We start from the raw sequence: 16,465 nt of genomic DNA on the forward strand, positions 1-16,465 counted from the left end.
ATATTTTTTAACATATGCAATTATTTTCCATCCTTTACAATACAGTAGTTGCAATGACACTCAAAACAGAAAAGCAAAGTAAAAAATCAAAACACCAACTTCTGTTTCATGTAATTAGACTTATACAGAAATTAGAAGGTTAAGTAACAACTAGTTAATCACCTAATTTCACAGCTATCTGAAGTGGCAATCGTTATATGATAAGCATTTTAAAAGGAGTTTCAGAGCAGAACACACATCTCCCTATTTTACTGATGAAAAAAAAAGAACTATAAGCTTCTCTATTAATTGGCAAGGTTATGATTAAAAGGCTTTTTTTTTTTTTTTTTTTTTGGGTCAGAGAGGCAAAATATTTTGAAGTAGTTTGGAAACACAGTTGCAAACTTGTTCTCCATTTTATGAGGCAGAGATACTGACAGGACGAATGATGATACAGGTTTATCTGCGTCTTCGTATCCAGGTAGTACTAGAAGTACCTATCGAATTATAATATGGTGTGAGCTGATTAGCAGTGTTTCTCTCAGTATCTCTGTAAACAAATTTATGTTTATATGTATATGTGTAAGTCTGTATATATATCCCTATATACATACCACTGTCTTGCTCTTTTCACTTAATATTGTGGAGAGACTTCCACGATAGTACACAAAGAACTTCCCTATTTTTGTAAATGCAGAATGTTCTATTTTATAGATGTACCATAATTTTTCTAATTTCTATTGATGGTTATTTAGGTTATTTATAATCATTTACTATTAACAAGTAATCTGGTGGTGAAAAACTTATAAGACATATTGCTATGTATATGTAAATCAGTAGGATAAAGTCCTAGTGCTGGAATTTCTGGGTCAAAAGGAGTGTGCATTTGTAATTGTGATGCTATTTCCAAAATGTTCTTTGCAGCATGGCCATTTTTTCATGTTATTTAGAACTCTTTGTATATTACTTTCAGTGGCATAAAGTTTTCTTTTCTTTTTTTTTTTTTGAAAGAGAGAAGGGGGTACAAATGAGTGAGGGGCAGAGAGAGAGAAGCAGGGATCACCCAAAGCAGGGCTTGTGTTTTACCCAAAGCGGAGTTTTTGTTCACCCAGAAGCGGGGCTCAGGCTCGCTTGAGAAGCCAGACTCATGCTCACCTGAAACGGGGCTCATCTGAAGTGGGGCTCCAACTCCCCTGATGTGGGACTCAAACTCCTCACAAACCGTGAGATCATGACCTGAGCTGAAGTCAGATGCTTAATGACCAAGACACCCAGGTGCCCCTAAAGTTTTCTATTTTAATGTATACAGTAGTTAACACAAATTTTTTATTAATGGAAATCCTCAATGGTTACTTTTTTAGTGTTATAAATAATACTAAAGTTAAATCTGTATAGATTAAACTTTTGGGTTTTGAATTATTTGGCCAACTTTCCAGAGATAAACTTACTGGGCCAAAAAACATGAAAGATTTTAAGCTTTTAAAAAATTTCTGGTACATATTGACTAAATTATTTATGAAGAAAGGTTTATCAGTTTATATAATCAGTGGCATTTTGTGGGAGGGCATTTATGAGTTTTATGTTTCTTCTGTTTGTATTTATTTATTGATCTTCCTTTTAAAACAGTCTCAAGCTTAATTAAAAGTTATAAGGGGGTGGCTGAGTGGCTCAGCTGGTTGTGTGTCCTGCTCTTGTTTTCAGCTCAGGTCATGATCCCAGGGTCACGGGATCAAGCCCTGCATTGCCATGCTGAGCATGGAGCCTGCTTAGGATTCTCTCTCTCTCTCTCTCTCTCTCTCTCTCTCTCTCTCTCTCTCTCTCTCTCTCTCCCCATCCTCCCCGCCTTCTGCCCTTCTTTCCTGCTCGAGTGCTCTCTCTCAAAAAAAGAAAAAAAAAAGGAAAGAAAGAAAAAAAGAGAAAACTTTTGCTCCTTAATTCTTTGAGAATAAGTTGTTAATTTCATGCCCTTTACCCTCAGTACTTTACTGCTTCGCTTCGCTTCTCTTTGCTTCTCTCCTCTTCTCTTCTCTTCTCTTCTCTTCTCTTCTCTTCTCTCAGCTGATCAAAGCCAACTTTAATTCTTTATCCTCACACTTAAAAGGTTATCTGATAGCCACCACTTTCCCAATCCTAGCATTGGTTACTAGCTTACAAATCTTAAGGTAAATTCTTCTCATTTATCTAATGTTCAGTTTTCATCAGTTTTAATACATACCAGTATAAATACCGTTACTTGGTGCTTTGTATAAAATTCAGTATTCTATGGGTGCCATAGAGTTGTGGGATCGAACAGGAGCCTCTGCATTTTATGTGACCTTGAGCAGTACTGTGGAGACTAAGGCTTTTCTTAGTCTTCAGTAAAGCAGGATTCAGACATTATTTTGCTTTAACTTTCATAATTTGACAGTGGATTCATGGAACATTCTGCAGACCATCAATTTTAATAGACAAATTAAAGAACACTTTTAAGCAGATGTGACTTTTCTAAATTGTGTATTAGGTAAGAATTTTACAAACATTGCTTATATTAGCAGTAATGGTAGAGCTTGAGAGTATTCTTCTTCTGCCGTCTGTATAGCAAGAACCACCAGTAGCATGGTGGAACTTGTTACCCCTTCCAAGGCCATGTTCTCAACGCCCTGCAGCTGTCAGCCATTGCATCTCCCTGTGCTCGTAGACTGGTTTGGTGATTCATTGGGTAGAAGGATTTCTTCTCCTAGCTTTATGGAATTGATCAATGAGGATAACTAAACAGAATTTTTATGTGGAATATTTGCCAACCTAGTAAGAATTCAGGACTGTCAGACCGGGCCCACAGTGGTATCCAGCTCACTCCTCTGCAAGAGACTGAAGGCTGGTTAGCGCCATGATGAACAGGCTTGCTTTAGTGTGCACCCTTAGGCGCACTCGGTGTTTGTGGCCACTACACTGCACACAAATCCAGTATATGATATAACCTTGCGTGGCCTTGTATCCTTGTCTGTGTGCTTTTTTGAGCCAGGTTGGGCAGGGGCCAGAGAGCTGGTGGTACTACCAGAAGTGCACCCTGAGAAGAGAGCATGTTATATCAGACTGCATCTTCCTCTATAGCTCCTGGATGTACTTGTAGGCACCCATCTTGGCTTACCTTTAAGCTGATGTCTCGCACCAGACAGAAAGGAAAGAGCCTTTCTCCCCTTTACTATATACTTTTTACAGAGACTCCTACATAACCGCAACACAGCATAAAAATAAATACAGGAAATTAAAAATGACACATTCTTGCCATCTAATATTTAGAACTTATTCGGGTTTGACCAGTTGTCCCAGTGATGTTCTAAAGTATAGCAGAAGGATCTAATTCAGAATCCTGTGTTGCATTTAGTTGCTCTTATCTCTTTAGTTTCCTTCACCCTGAAACAGTTCCATAGTGTCTCTTTCTTAATCTTAACACTTTAAAAAATTATAGGTCAGTTATTTTATGATATACCCATTCAGTTTGGTATATCGTACCTAACGTTTACTCATAATTAGATACAAGTTATGGATCTTTGTCAGGAATATCACAGAATTGATGCTATATTCTTATTGTGTTACCATATCAGATGGCACATAATTGTAATTTGTCCCATTGCTACTGCTGATCACTCTGGCCATGTGATATTCAGACTTCACTTTTCCCTTTCTTAATAAGTTTTTTTTTTTTTATTACTTTGAACCATGCGGATACCTTAATTCCCATTAAACTTTCTGTCTCTGTTTATCACCTTTCTGTATTTATATCTGTATATCTGTATTGACTCTTACCTATTTTATCTGGTGGGTTATACTCTGTTACTATCTGTATTATTTTTCTAGTGCTGTTGTAACAAATTACCACAAACTTGTCATAAAAATAGCACAAGTTTATCATCTCACAGTTTTGTAAATTACAAGCCCTGATTGGTCAAAATCAAGGACTAAAAATCAAAGACAAAGTCTAAAATTGGGGCTGCATTTCTCTTTGGAGGTTCTAAGGAATCCACTTCCTTGCCTTTTCCAATGTCCCTCCTTCTCCCATCAAAGCCAACAGCAGTGGGTTGAGTACTTCCTACATCTTGTCATTCTGACCTTTTTTCTTGTTTTTTTAAAAATATAATAATATAATCCTCTATTTTTATTTAAAAAATGTGAATATATGTATTGTGTATATGTTTTCATATATATGTATGTTAAAAAAATCTGCAAGGTGTTACAGTGGTTTTCTGGGTTGCAAAATTAGAAGTGTAGTTTATTTTATTTTTGCTTATCTTTTTTTAAAATTTATATCCAACTTAGCAAATATTGCAGTAATTTCAGGAGTATAATCCAGGGATTCATCCCCTATATATAATACCCAGGGCTCATCTCAGGTGCCCTCCTTAATGCCCCTTGCTCATTCCTCCACCCACAATCCCTCCAGCAACCCTGTTTGTTCTCTGTATTTAAGAATCTCTTATGGTTTGTCCCCCTCCCTGTTTTTATATTATTTTTGCTTCCTTTCCTTTATGTTCATCTGTTTTGTATCTTAAATTCCATATACAAGTGAAGTCATACGATATTTGTCTTTTCTCTGACTTTTTTTTTTTTTTTTTTTTTTTTTTTTTTTTTTTTTTTTTTTTTTTTTTTTTTTTTTTTTTTTTTTTTTTTTGCTTAGCATAATATACTCTAGTTCTATCCATGTAGTTGCACAGGGCAAGATTTCATCTTCTTCATCCATTCATCTGTAGATGGACATTTGGGCTCTTTGCATGCTTTGGCAGTTGTTAGTCGTGCTGCTATAAACATTGGGGTGTATGTGCCTCTTTGAAACAACACACCTATATCCTTTGGATAAATAACCTAGTTATGCAATTGCTGGCTCATAGGGTAGTTCTATTTTTAATATTTTGAGGAACCTCCATGCTGCTTTCCAGCATTTCACCAGCAGTGCAGAAGAGATCCTCTTTCTCTGCATCCTCTCAACATCTGTTGTTGCCTGGGTTGTTAATGTTTGCCATTCTGACAGGTGTTAGGTCGTATGCCGTTGTGGTTTTGATTTGTATTTCCCTGATTATGAATGATGTTGAGCATTTTTTCATGTGTCTGTTAGCCATTTGGATGTCTTCTTTCTAACCATTCTTCTTAGGCATATCTTCCTCTGACTTTTCTTTTTGAGAGAGAAAGGGCATAAGTGAGCAAGGGGCAGAGAAAAAAAGAATCCCAGGAGGTGCATAGGGAGAGAAAGGTAGAAAAAGAGATAGACAGAGAAGCAGGGTTCACCTGGAGCAAGGCTTGTGTTCACCCAAAACAGGGCTCAAACTCACCCAAAAGGGGGCTGTCTTCCACTTTTAATGACCCTTGTGATTACATTGGGCCTATCAGATAATCTGGAATAATCTTCCTATTTGGGGTTGTTGTTAGCAACCTTAATTTCCCTTTGCCATATAACCTAATAGGTTTGAAGTTTACAGGGTTTAAGACATAGTTGGGCCTATGAGATAATCTAGGATAATCTTCCTATTTAGGGTTGTTGATTAGCAACCTCAATTTCCTTTTGCCATATAACCTAATATGTTTAAAGATTATAGGGTTTACAACATAGACATTTTTGAGGGACATTATTCTGCCTACCACACCATCATCATTTATTTTGATGTTCAAATTATCCCATATTTTACCACTGGAAGCTCATTTGAACTTTTGTATCCTTTGCCACTTCTCCATTCTTGGATTACTTCCTTGACATAATATGATGTTACAGACTCATCTTTAACTTTCCTGCACCAACCGTAGAAGGAGCCATTTCTTTAAGAAGCCAAGGAGGTATGATTCCTTTTATTGGAAAATATTTTGAAGTTAAGATCTACACTGTAGGTATGTTTATGTTACTGAAGTGTTACCATTCTTGGTTCCTCTCTGAGTATAGATGTACAAAATACATGTATATCTATATATACATAGGTATACATATCTATCTGTCTGCTGTCTGCCTACCTACCTACCTACATCTATCTGGATAGATACTGAAACTAATTTATACTGATAACTTTCAATTCTAATCTCATAGGGTTTTATTCTACTATTTGTAACTCCCTTTTGTGACATTGAGAAACTTGCTTCCCATTATCTTTAATGTTTTGTTCAGTCCCTTGTATGTAACCTATCTCCCGTTGCCACCCCTTCCCCGTATTTATGCCTTCCTCACCACAAGTGGATTCTGATGTCCCATGTTGGCTTTCCTTGTACAAGAACACTCTGCTGACACTCTTCAGGCTTGAGCATCTGGGATGCCCTCTACCCTGCTTGAGTTGTGACTCTCTACACTGGATCACCCTCCCTCTCCACTCCCTAGGATTCCTTCCTTACCCTGCTTAGCTTCTGTCATCCTGTGATAGGGTGCTCTTTTTAGGGTCTTTCTTTGTTCATGTTCAGACTCTGAGACCTCATGCTAGTCTGCTTCTCCTTGGAGACTGCTCTTCATGTTGGGCTTCAGTTTTCTGATTCCCTAGTTTGGGGCACTCTTTCCTCCCTATCTAGCTCTGCCCTATCTAATGGCTTTAGGACTGAATCATCAGAAAAGGAAGGAAAATGATGAGTTTTTCCTTTTTAAATTTTTGTTATTTTGATTAAGTTCTTGTTTTGTTTTTCTTAGCTATTTTATAAATTACAGATATTTTGTTCTGCATTCATCCTCAGCAGTATATCCTCCTACATTGTGTGTACCAGTATAGGTACTTTGCGTGTTATGCCATAATTTTATTGAGAGCTATGGCTTTGTCATTAATTAGTTTATTTGAATAACATGAGTATTATTTTGCTATATTTAGTTGGGCTTGTATTTCTCTGATCTTATTTTACATATGCTTTTGTATTTGTTTATACTTTACAGGTTCTGATCTGCCAGTGCACCTGTAAAGACAATTCATGGGATTTCCTTATTGACCATTTAAGCTTAACTGAAGCAAGAATGCCTTATTTAATCTTACATAAACAGATGGTGCCTTGCCAACATTTTCTAAGCTCTATATAGGTCTTTCTCCTTCCCTGTAGTAATATAAACCATCCCTTTGCAAGGAAGATTATTTCAGACAAAGTATTATTTTTAATCAGTTGTGTAACAGGCTTTGAGGTTATTGGAAGGTCTAATTACATAGTCTTTGAAACTTTTAAGGCCAATGTCAGTCTTAGCGGTTGTAGTTTTTTGTGGTTTCAGTTATACTGGTATTTCTCCTCCACATCCCTCCTCCCATTTAGAATGGAATTGTCACCTATAATAGTTATAGCAATTATTGTGGTGTTCTTTGTTGCCATATAAATATAGAGGCTTCTAGTTAACAAATCTGAGGTGGTTTATATTTGCATAGTTTTATTTTATTTAAAAATTTTTTGGCATTCATTTTTGAGAGAGAGAGAGAGAGAGTGCGCGCGAGTGGGGGAGGGGTAGAAAGGGGGTGACACAGAATCTGAAGCAGGCTTCAGGTTCTGTCAGCACGGAACCCAACGTGGGGCTTGAACCCATGAGCACTAAGATCATGACTTGAGCTGAAGTTGGACACTTAACCGACTGAGCCACCCAGGTACCCCCTATATTTGCGTAGAGTTTTTTTCTCTTAAAATTTTTATGTTTTTAAAATTTATTTATTACTGAGACAGAGAGACACAGAACATGAGCAGGGGAGGGTCAGAGAGAGAGGGAGACACAGAATCCTAAGCAGGCTCCAGACTCTGAGCTGTCAGCACAGAGCCCAATGCAGGGCTTGAACTCATGAACCATGGGATTGTGACCTGAGCTGAAGTCGGCCACTCAACCAGCTGAGCCACCCAGGCGCCCCATCATAGACTTTTAATATATAAAAAACATCAAGCATTTTTTTCCTTAAAATTATTATAATTTTAGGAGTGACTGGGTGACTCAGTTGGTGGAGCATCTGACTTTGGCTAAAGTCATGATCTTACAGTTCATGTGTTTGAGCCCTGCATTGGGTTCTTTGCTGTCATTGCAGAGCCCTCTTTTTTTTTTTTTTAATTTTTTTTAATGTTTGTTTATTATTGAGACAGAAACCGAGCATGAGTGGGGAAATGGGCAGAGAGAGAAGGAGACACACAATCCGAGCCAGGCTCCAGGCTCTGAGCTCTCAGCACACAGCCCGACACAGGGCTCAATCCCATAGACTATGAGATCATGACTTGAGCCGACGTTGGATGCTTAACCAACTGAACCACCCAGGCGCCCCTGCAGAGTCTTTTTTGGATCCTCTGTCTCTCTCCCCATCTCTGCCCTTCCCTGTCTTGCATACTCTCTCTCTGTCTCTCAAAAATAAACATTAAAAAGAATTATTGTAATTTTTAAATTATAAAGGAGGACTGTTGCTCTTGATTTTGTTTTTTCTAATATTTCTCATTCAAGATATGGCAAGTTTTCTCTTTTTGGCAGGAGCTTTAGAGATTACTTTAAACTATAATTTTCCATCTTGAATACACAGGAGAAGCAGGTCAGAGAGAGAGGGAGACACAGAATTTCTTCTTCTGTACTAGTTCTCATACTAAGATAGTCTATCCAGTTTGGGAAACATTCCATTGTGAGGGAATGTAATTTGATTACTAGAATTACTGTGAAATAACATTTAGCTTCAAAATGTATAATCTAATAAAAGACCGTATTTAAATCTATGAATAAAGAATAAGCTTGGGGTGCCTGGGTGACTCAGTTGATTGAGCATCCAACTCTTGACCTTGGCTCAGGTCATGATCCTAGGGTCGTGGGACTGAGCCCTGTGTTGGGCTCAGCACTGGGCATGGAGCCTGCCTAAGACTTTCTCTCTCCTTCTGCATCTCACTCTCATTCTCTCTCTTTGTAACAACAACAACAAAAACAAATAATAATAATAATAATAAGCTTAAGTGTGTTCTGTCTGTTTCAGAATCTTAACTATTGAAAAAATAGATATATAGAAATAAGCTTAAATTCTAATTGTTTACAGATCTTGGACATGAACATGGAACAGTTTGATCAGAGTTCTGATTTTACCAATTGCTCCAAACTGGCTGCATAGAAAATATTGTGTGAAACTTAAATGAGATAGGTTTTAAAAGTGACCAGTTATTTTAAAAAAAAAAAAGCTGCAAGAAATACAAAAAACTGATATTACACAGCTTCTGTTAGTATACTTAACTGGAAACTTGTCTGATCCTGATTTTAAATCATTTATCATTGGGTCAAAATATAAAATTAGTTAAGGCCACTATACTGTTGCTGAAAACAGTTTTCATTTCTACATTTGTTAAAATTTTACTCTAATTCTGTTATTAGTCAGAGTTTTACCATATTAAGGAAAATATGTTAAACTGCAGAAATATTATTTATTGCAATCTTGTTCCTATCATTTCAATCAATATATTGGTAACCCACAAATCAGTAAGTCCAGTAAAGGCTATTCTCAATTCTGCTCACTCTGTTTGAGTAAACGGTAGTCTGGACAATCAAGCTGATGTCATGGTTTAAAATATTTCAATTATAACCAAAATGAGAAAGATGTATTGTTTGGAGCCAATGGCATTATTAGCATTTTTTTCCCTAATGCGTATTTAGACAGACATCATTTAGTGTTGTGTGTGTGTTTTAGTTCATGTAGAGTAAGATTAGGGAAATGTATAAATAAAAACCTTTATGAAATGTTAGTTGAGTAGGTGCCCAAGTGGCATAGTTGGTTAAGTGTCTGACTCTTGATTTTAGCTTAGGTCATGATCTTGTGGTTCATGAGTTTGAGCCCTGCATCGGGCTCTGCACTGACAATGCTGAGCCTGCTTGGGATTTTCTCTCCCTCTCTTTCTTCCCCTCAACTGCTCATGCTTTCTCTCTCCAAAAATAAATAAACTTAAAAAAATTAATTAAAAAATGTTGAATACAGTTTGTGAAAATTTAGGGGGTAAAAAGTTTCATATGAAATCATTATTGTCTGCATTCCATAAAATGTACTTTAAATGGATACACATAAGCTTAGTATTTCTTTCTGCTTTATTTAAATAACCAGTGATTAAATATTTTAATCAAGTGATTTTGGTTTCAAAAATAATTTAAAAACTAGTTTTTATAAGTATATTCCTTGTTGTTATTTATTAGAGATGTTTTTCTTAAGAGGAGATTTGTTTTACATGTTTGATGTATAAGGTACAAATACTCATCTGCCCCATCTTTAGGGACTGCTGCTATTTTAATGACAAGCAGATAAAAGACTCTTCTGAAAAAGTTTACTTGCTAGACTTTGTTATAGTCCTTCTTGTAAAAACAATTGATGCCCAAAGGAGAGTTAAAATATCTTTAAACCAACTGTCAAAGCATAGCTTCCCCAGAGGTAATCCTGTTAGGAGGTCAAACCCATGCGTATGGACACGTCTAGTATCCTGTCTGTCACCTGGTTATTTTCTGCAACTGGTAAATTCCAAAGTGGTATTTTTCTGTAGTGGCAGATTATTAGGGGAGTTATTTCCGTACATTGTCCATATATATTTACTGCATACTATTTGAGCTGGGTTTTGGAGGAAAAATACTCAAAGGTGGGAATCCCTGTCTTCTAGAAAATAAAACATATACTATACATGGAAAATTGAAATAAACTTATATTTAAATAAGCAGTTTAAGCTTTCCTAATGGGAATATACTGACTTGGAATAATAGAGACAGATTTACTAAAATTCCACCTGGAAAATTGGTAAAGATTTTTTCATATCCAAGTTTAAAAAAGATCTTAGTTGCCTTTTGTAAAGGAATTGTGCAAATTTTTTATTCACTAATGTCCTTTAATTCCCACAATAATCCTATAAAATACACATTGTTATTCCTATTTTAGAGATGAGGAAATGGAGACTCCTCCTAAGTTAAAAAACTTAGCCAAAGGGGTGCCTGGGTGGCTCAGTCAGTTAAGCCTCAGACTTCAGCTTTGAACCCCATGTTGGGCTCTGTGCTGACAGCTCAGAGCCTGGAGCCTGCTTCAGATTTTGTATCTCCCTTTGTCTCTGCCCCTCTCCTGCTCATGCTCTGTTTGTCTGTCTGTCTCTCAAAAATGAATAAACATTGAAAAAAAACCAACTTAGCCGTATTCTCATAGTTACTGAAGCCTGTCTGGTTGGAACTTGGAGTTAAATCTTACTTATAACCATATGGTTTGCTGTATTGTTTCTCTACGCTGATATGTCCTTGAATGTACTATGCAATCAGTACTTGCTGTTTTTGTCTGGAATCTGGTTATCTTTTAAAGGGAGCTTATTCCCAGATTTTAACATCATTTATTCTTTGATTGTAGAGTCTTTCTTGGAGATTTTTAATGATAGCTAAAAGAAAAGAATTATCAGTTTTTAAAACGACTCATTTTATTTTGACTGGTTTTATTAAAATGAAATTGCAAAAAATATTTGAAGAGCCTGCGTTATTAAAAGATTGAATAAAAAAATGCATGGTTAATTGCAAGGTAATAATTTCCCCACCCCAATGGTTAATGTTAACTTTCAGCAACCTTTCTTTTGGATAGCTTACAATCAGCCTTTAGGCTGATTATACTTTTTTTTTTTAGCTGTCTTTGAAAATAAGCATTAATCATTATATGTGTGTGGTGGATTTTTTTAAATCAAGGGCAAAAAAAAAAGTGGAAGGGAGATATATATGATTCTAATTGTATTTTTAATGATCATTGGCTTCCAGAAAAATAAAAGTTGATTGGTTGATGAGTGATGCTTCCTTTTTCCATTTTCTGAGTTCAAAAAAATCTTCTAAATTAAAAGTATACTTTTAAAAAAGTGATTGGTTTGTCTGAAAAATGAGATGTAGAGTCTTGTTTGGTTTGACCAGTATTAAAATTTTTAAAAATATTGATATTCCAAATTAGTTTCTTTCAAAATTAGACACGATTAACTTTTATGTAATCTGGAATTGTGTTCTTGCACACACACTCAAACTGATGTCATTATTTTTACTTTACAGGAGCCATCTAGAACAGTTTCAGGCAAATATAAAAGGTAAGAATCCATAAGTTTGGACCTAAAACATATAATTAAATATGGCTTAACTCACTAGAACTGTTTCAAGCACCTTGTTGAAAAATAAGAAACCTTAATATTGTGCTGTTAAGAAAGTACATTTGTAGGCAAGAGTGTGGTCCTGTCTGTCTGACCATGATTTATTCTGACATACCTTGCTGTCTTGAAAAACTGCACACCATGAATTTGTATGGAACTGATGAAATTAGCAAAATAAAAACTTAGAATCCATTTCCCTTATGTATTTGAACATTGAAAATAATTATACTATCTTTATTAGCTTGGTCTGCCATAACAGAACACCATAGAAAGGATGGCTTAAACAGAAATTACTTTTCTCATAGTTCTGGAGGCTGGAAGTAAGAGATTAGAAGCCAGCAAGGTCAGGTTCTGCTGAAGACCTTCTTTTCAGTTGCAGACTAACAACTACTTGCTTTGTCCTTACTGTGGTCCTTACAGGGACCTATCTCAGGTCTCTTTTATCGGAGCACTAATTCCATCCATGAAGTCTCCACCTTTGTGATGTAAGCACCTCTGAAAAACCCAACCTCCTAATACTACCACATAAATGAGGATTTCAGCATATGAATTTGCTGGGGGGCAGGGGTGTTGTAAAACATTCAGACCCTACAAAATCCTCTGCACAATCAGCAATGCTTTTACCAGAAAATGTGCTTGAGTGTATATGCACCTGTGTAGGGAGAAAATCAGAATTAGAGATGAGAAGTTGTTTAATGGAGATACTGGGGCTATTAGCTTCCTTTTTCCCTGTTGAAGTTATAAAGATGACAGAAGATGTGGTCATACATGTGCAAACAATCATAGAATCATGGTAGACCTTATTAAGTGTTTATAATGTCCAAGGTGCTTTACATAGGGTCCATCATTCAATTCTCGAAATTATCTTAAAAGACAGGTACAGTAGGTACAATATTTACTTTAATTTTGTAGATGAGAGAGGTGGGGTTCAAGATGTAGAATAATTTCACAGGGGTACAAAGCTAGTTGACAGCAGAGTCTAGATATGAACTCAGACAACCTGACTCCAGAACGGATATATTTGTACCATCTACTTAGATTCATACATACAAAACCTTTGATTTCTTCTATGTGTGTTAAAGTTTAAAGTATTTGGTTGAAAGATTTGGTTATTATATCCCATCTAAAATAAAACATTGATTAAGAGAAGCTTTAATTTTAATACATATATAAATAAATAAATTTAATAAATAAAAATTTTTAAGTTTACTTGAAGGAGAGCATGTGAGTGTAAGGCAGGAGGTGAGGGGGTGGCAGAGAGAGAGAGAGAGAATCCCAAGCAGGTTTCTATGTCTGTGCTATCAGCAAGGAGCCTACAACGGGGCTCAAACTCACAAACTGTGAGATCAGGACCCGATTCGAAATCAAGAGTTTGATGCTCAACTGACTGAGCCATCTGAGCACCCCTAAAATTTAATTTTTTAAGTTTTACTTTGGGCCATAATATCTATTAGTAGTTGAAAGGAGTAAGAAGGCCAAGATAACCAATAATTGAATAGGTAGATCTGAAACTATCTCAGTGAATTATGTTACTGCTTCTGCTTTAATTTTCATTTCTGAGTAATCTTGATTTAGGTATAATGAAACCTGTGATTCCTTTAAGCTTTTAACATTAAAACAAATCTTTCTTTATTTTGAGAGAGAGAGAGAGAGTACATGCACAAGAGCATAGGCAGGGAAGGGGCAAAGAGAGAGAGGGAAAGAAAGAATCCTAAGTAGGCTCTGTATTACGAGTGCAGAACCTGATACGGGGCTTGAACTCATGAACTGTGAGATCATGACCTGAGCCAAGATCAAAAGTCAGACACTTAACCAGCTGAGCCACCTAGGTGCCTCTAAGCTTCTAACATTTATACGTTGTTTAATAATTTTTACTTAACATAAATAGCTGAAACTGGAAATAATCTTTTCTTTTGCCAGAAATTATTATCAGTCAAATAGCTTTGATTTGGCTTATTTCTAGGTCACCTCAAACCAAAAAAAAAAGTGTATCATTAGTTTTTGGTTTGGGAAATAAAGATACACTTCACTAACTTAACATGTATAAGTATTTGTTTATTAAATAATAAACCTTGAGTTATAATTGGCACTTTTCAGATTAGTGTTCTTTAAGTAGAATCAACAAGGGGATAATTTTCTTATGAATACTCGTCAAAAGCTTTATTTATATGTCGTGTTAAATCAGGAAGAAAATTGGTTTTCCATCATTTATGTTTTTATTTTTAAGCTTTTTAGACCATTATTTTACTTAAGACCTATTCCTGCACTGGTACTTTTGTTATTTTTGTGGCCTAGAGGATGTTTTGTTACTTTTCAGCTTTCATAGGTTTGGCCCTGTTTAATATTGTTAGAATACGTACATTCTTAAAAGCTTCTAGTCATTATTCACTGACTGATAGTGACTCGTAGTTTGAATACTGTCTAAAAAGAAAAAAAATAGTAAAAAAAAATACAAACATAAAACCTGGGATCTATATCTGAAATGATCAATTCCTTATTTAGAGGAATTTGTTAAATGTGCATCAGTAGTTCATTACTTTCATTAATCTGTCAGTAAGTAGTAGCAACGACTAGAGAATGGATGTTCCTTAGTGATTAGTGTCTGCTGACTAATGAGGATCTTAAAAAAGGAAGAATGACTAAAGATTAGAAATTTGGCCTCATATGTTAGAAGATATTTCCAGTACATGAAGTAACTTACGATCTCCTGTATACAGACAAACTCTTAAAAATCATTAGAGGAGTGCCTGGGTGGCTCGGTTGTTGGTTAAGCTTCCATCTCTTGTTTTTGGCTTAGGTCATGATCTCGTGCGTTTGTGAGTTCGAACCCCACGTTGGGCTCTGTGATGACAGTGCAGAGCCTGCTTGGGATTCCCCTTCCCCCAAATAAATAAATAAATTTAAATCATTAGATACCAGAACCCACAAGACAATGTGTGCCATTTTAAATGATGAATTATTTAATTTTTTTCTTACAACTATCAAAAATGTACTTTTTGATCATTAAGTCTGTTATACACTCACTCTAGTTAGCCTGTATTTTATTGAATCAACTTGTTTATGTAGAGCATCTCCTATATACTGACTAATTTTGTTTATGAAACATGTTTAGACACTGGTAGTGGAAATAATGAAATTTCTGAAATTCAGGGTTTAGGAAAGATAGATCAATGTCATGTATTTGTAGGGGTTTTTTCCCCCAATGTGTGACTTTGTTAATATGCTTAGGTTAAGTTTATAATGCATTGGTTAAAAAGGATTTTTTTTTAAAGTTAAGACATTATTAGATTATGTGCTTGTAGGTACTCTGCTCAATATGATATCTAAATAAAACTGTCATACACTTAAAAAAAAAAAAAAAAAAAGGGAAGGCAGTTCTAAATGGCTTTACAAAGGGTAGGATTGACCAGGGTATATAATTTACCATTTTCACTTAAGTGTGTAATTCAACCATCAAGAATGGTTCTGATTAAAAACATGGGAAGCAAGTTAAGACAAATAAGTTTTATTCTCACATAGTAATTAACTGGTCCTTTTGTTTTCACAAATATATTTAATGCAGTATTAATTACTTTATTAAGTAATTATGCAAAGTCTAAGTACTTCTAAGTCCTCCTCCTTTCTAGTAACCTTAACTTTAGGTTACATTTATGGAGCTTTTAATGGTGTATGCAAAGCACCATCCCATACTTTACCCAACAATAGCCCCGTCAGGTGGAGGAGGGCAGGCGTCTTTCCAAAGCAAGGAAAAAGGCTTTAGTTAGTGAACCTTTTGTTACACCACATTCCCTCCGAGCAGCAATTAGTTAAGTTACAGGAGGAAATGGTACAAGGTTTTGCTGTCATAGAGAGCATGGACACCTCACAATATGAATGTTAGAAGTAGTAGACACTATTCCAGCTAAAACATAATTGCAAAATCCTATTTCAAATCTATAATGTTTCATGTTATTATTGTACTACTTTCTAGAACTGTAATTTATGTAGCTTCATCAGGGTTTTCTTCCCTTACAGTTTTTTGCAGTTACTAAAAATGGGCAGGGTAGAATTTTTATGCAACTTAAAAACCTTTCTTCTTTTTAAAAGCAAGCTTCACTATGGAAGATTTGAATTGGGAAAGCCCACTCATACCTTACCACCCATGTCAATCATTATTACCTTTGCTTTTACTTCCATTTTAATTTTTAGGCTTTTAAAAATAATTTTTTCAGTGTCTTATTTTTGAGAGAGACAGACTGAGCACAAGTAGGGTGAGATAGACAGCGAGTGAGGGAGACACAGAATTCGAAGAAGGCTCCAGCCTCTGAACTGGCATCACAGAGTGCAGTGCAGGGCTCAAACACATGAGATAAGAGATCATGACCTGAGTTGTATGCTTAACCGATTGAGACACCCAGGTGCCCCTTTAGGCTTTTTATTTGTATAACTGTGAGCATAA

At 35.7% G+C, this 16,465-nt stretch overlaps 1 protein-coding gene and 1 pseudogene across 1 annotated transcript in view; one reads left to right on the forward strand and one right to left on the reverse strand.

Annotated features, from left to right (window-relative positions):
• PAWR (pro-apoptotic WT1 regulator) overlaps positions 1-16,465 on the forward strand; it is a 172,496-nt gene that overhangs the window by 131,596 nt on the left and 24,435 nt on the right. Inside the window, exon 6 of the mRNA XM_029955448.1 lies at positions 11,933-11,967. Coding sequence (XP_029811308.1) covers positions 11,933-11,967 — 35 coding nt within the window. The remainder of the gene's footprint in view (positions 1-11,932; positions 11,968-16,465) is intronic.
• On the reverse strand, positions 2,476-3,096 carry LOC115303913 (annotated as a pseudogene).

The sequence above is a fragment of the Suricata suricatta genome, chromosome 10, assembly GCF_006229205.1.
Source record: "Suricata suricatta isolate VVHF042 chromosome 10, meerkat_22Aug2017_6uvM2_HiC, whole genome shotgun sequence".
Taxonomy (NCBI): Eukaryota; Metazoa; Chordata; class Mammalia; order Carnivora; family Herpestidae; genus Suricata; species Suricata suricatta.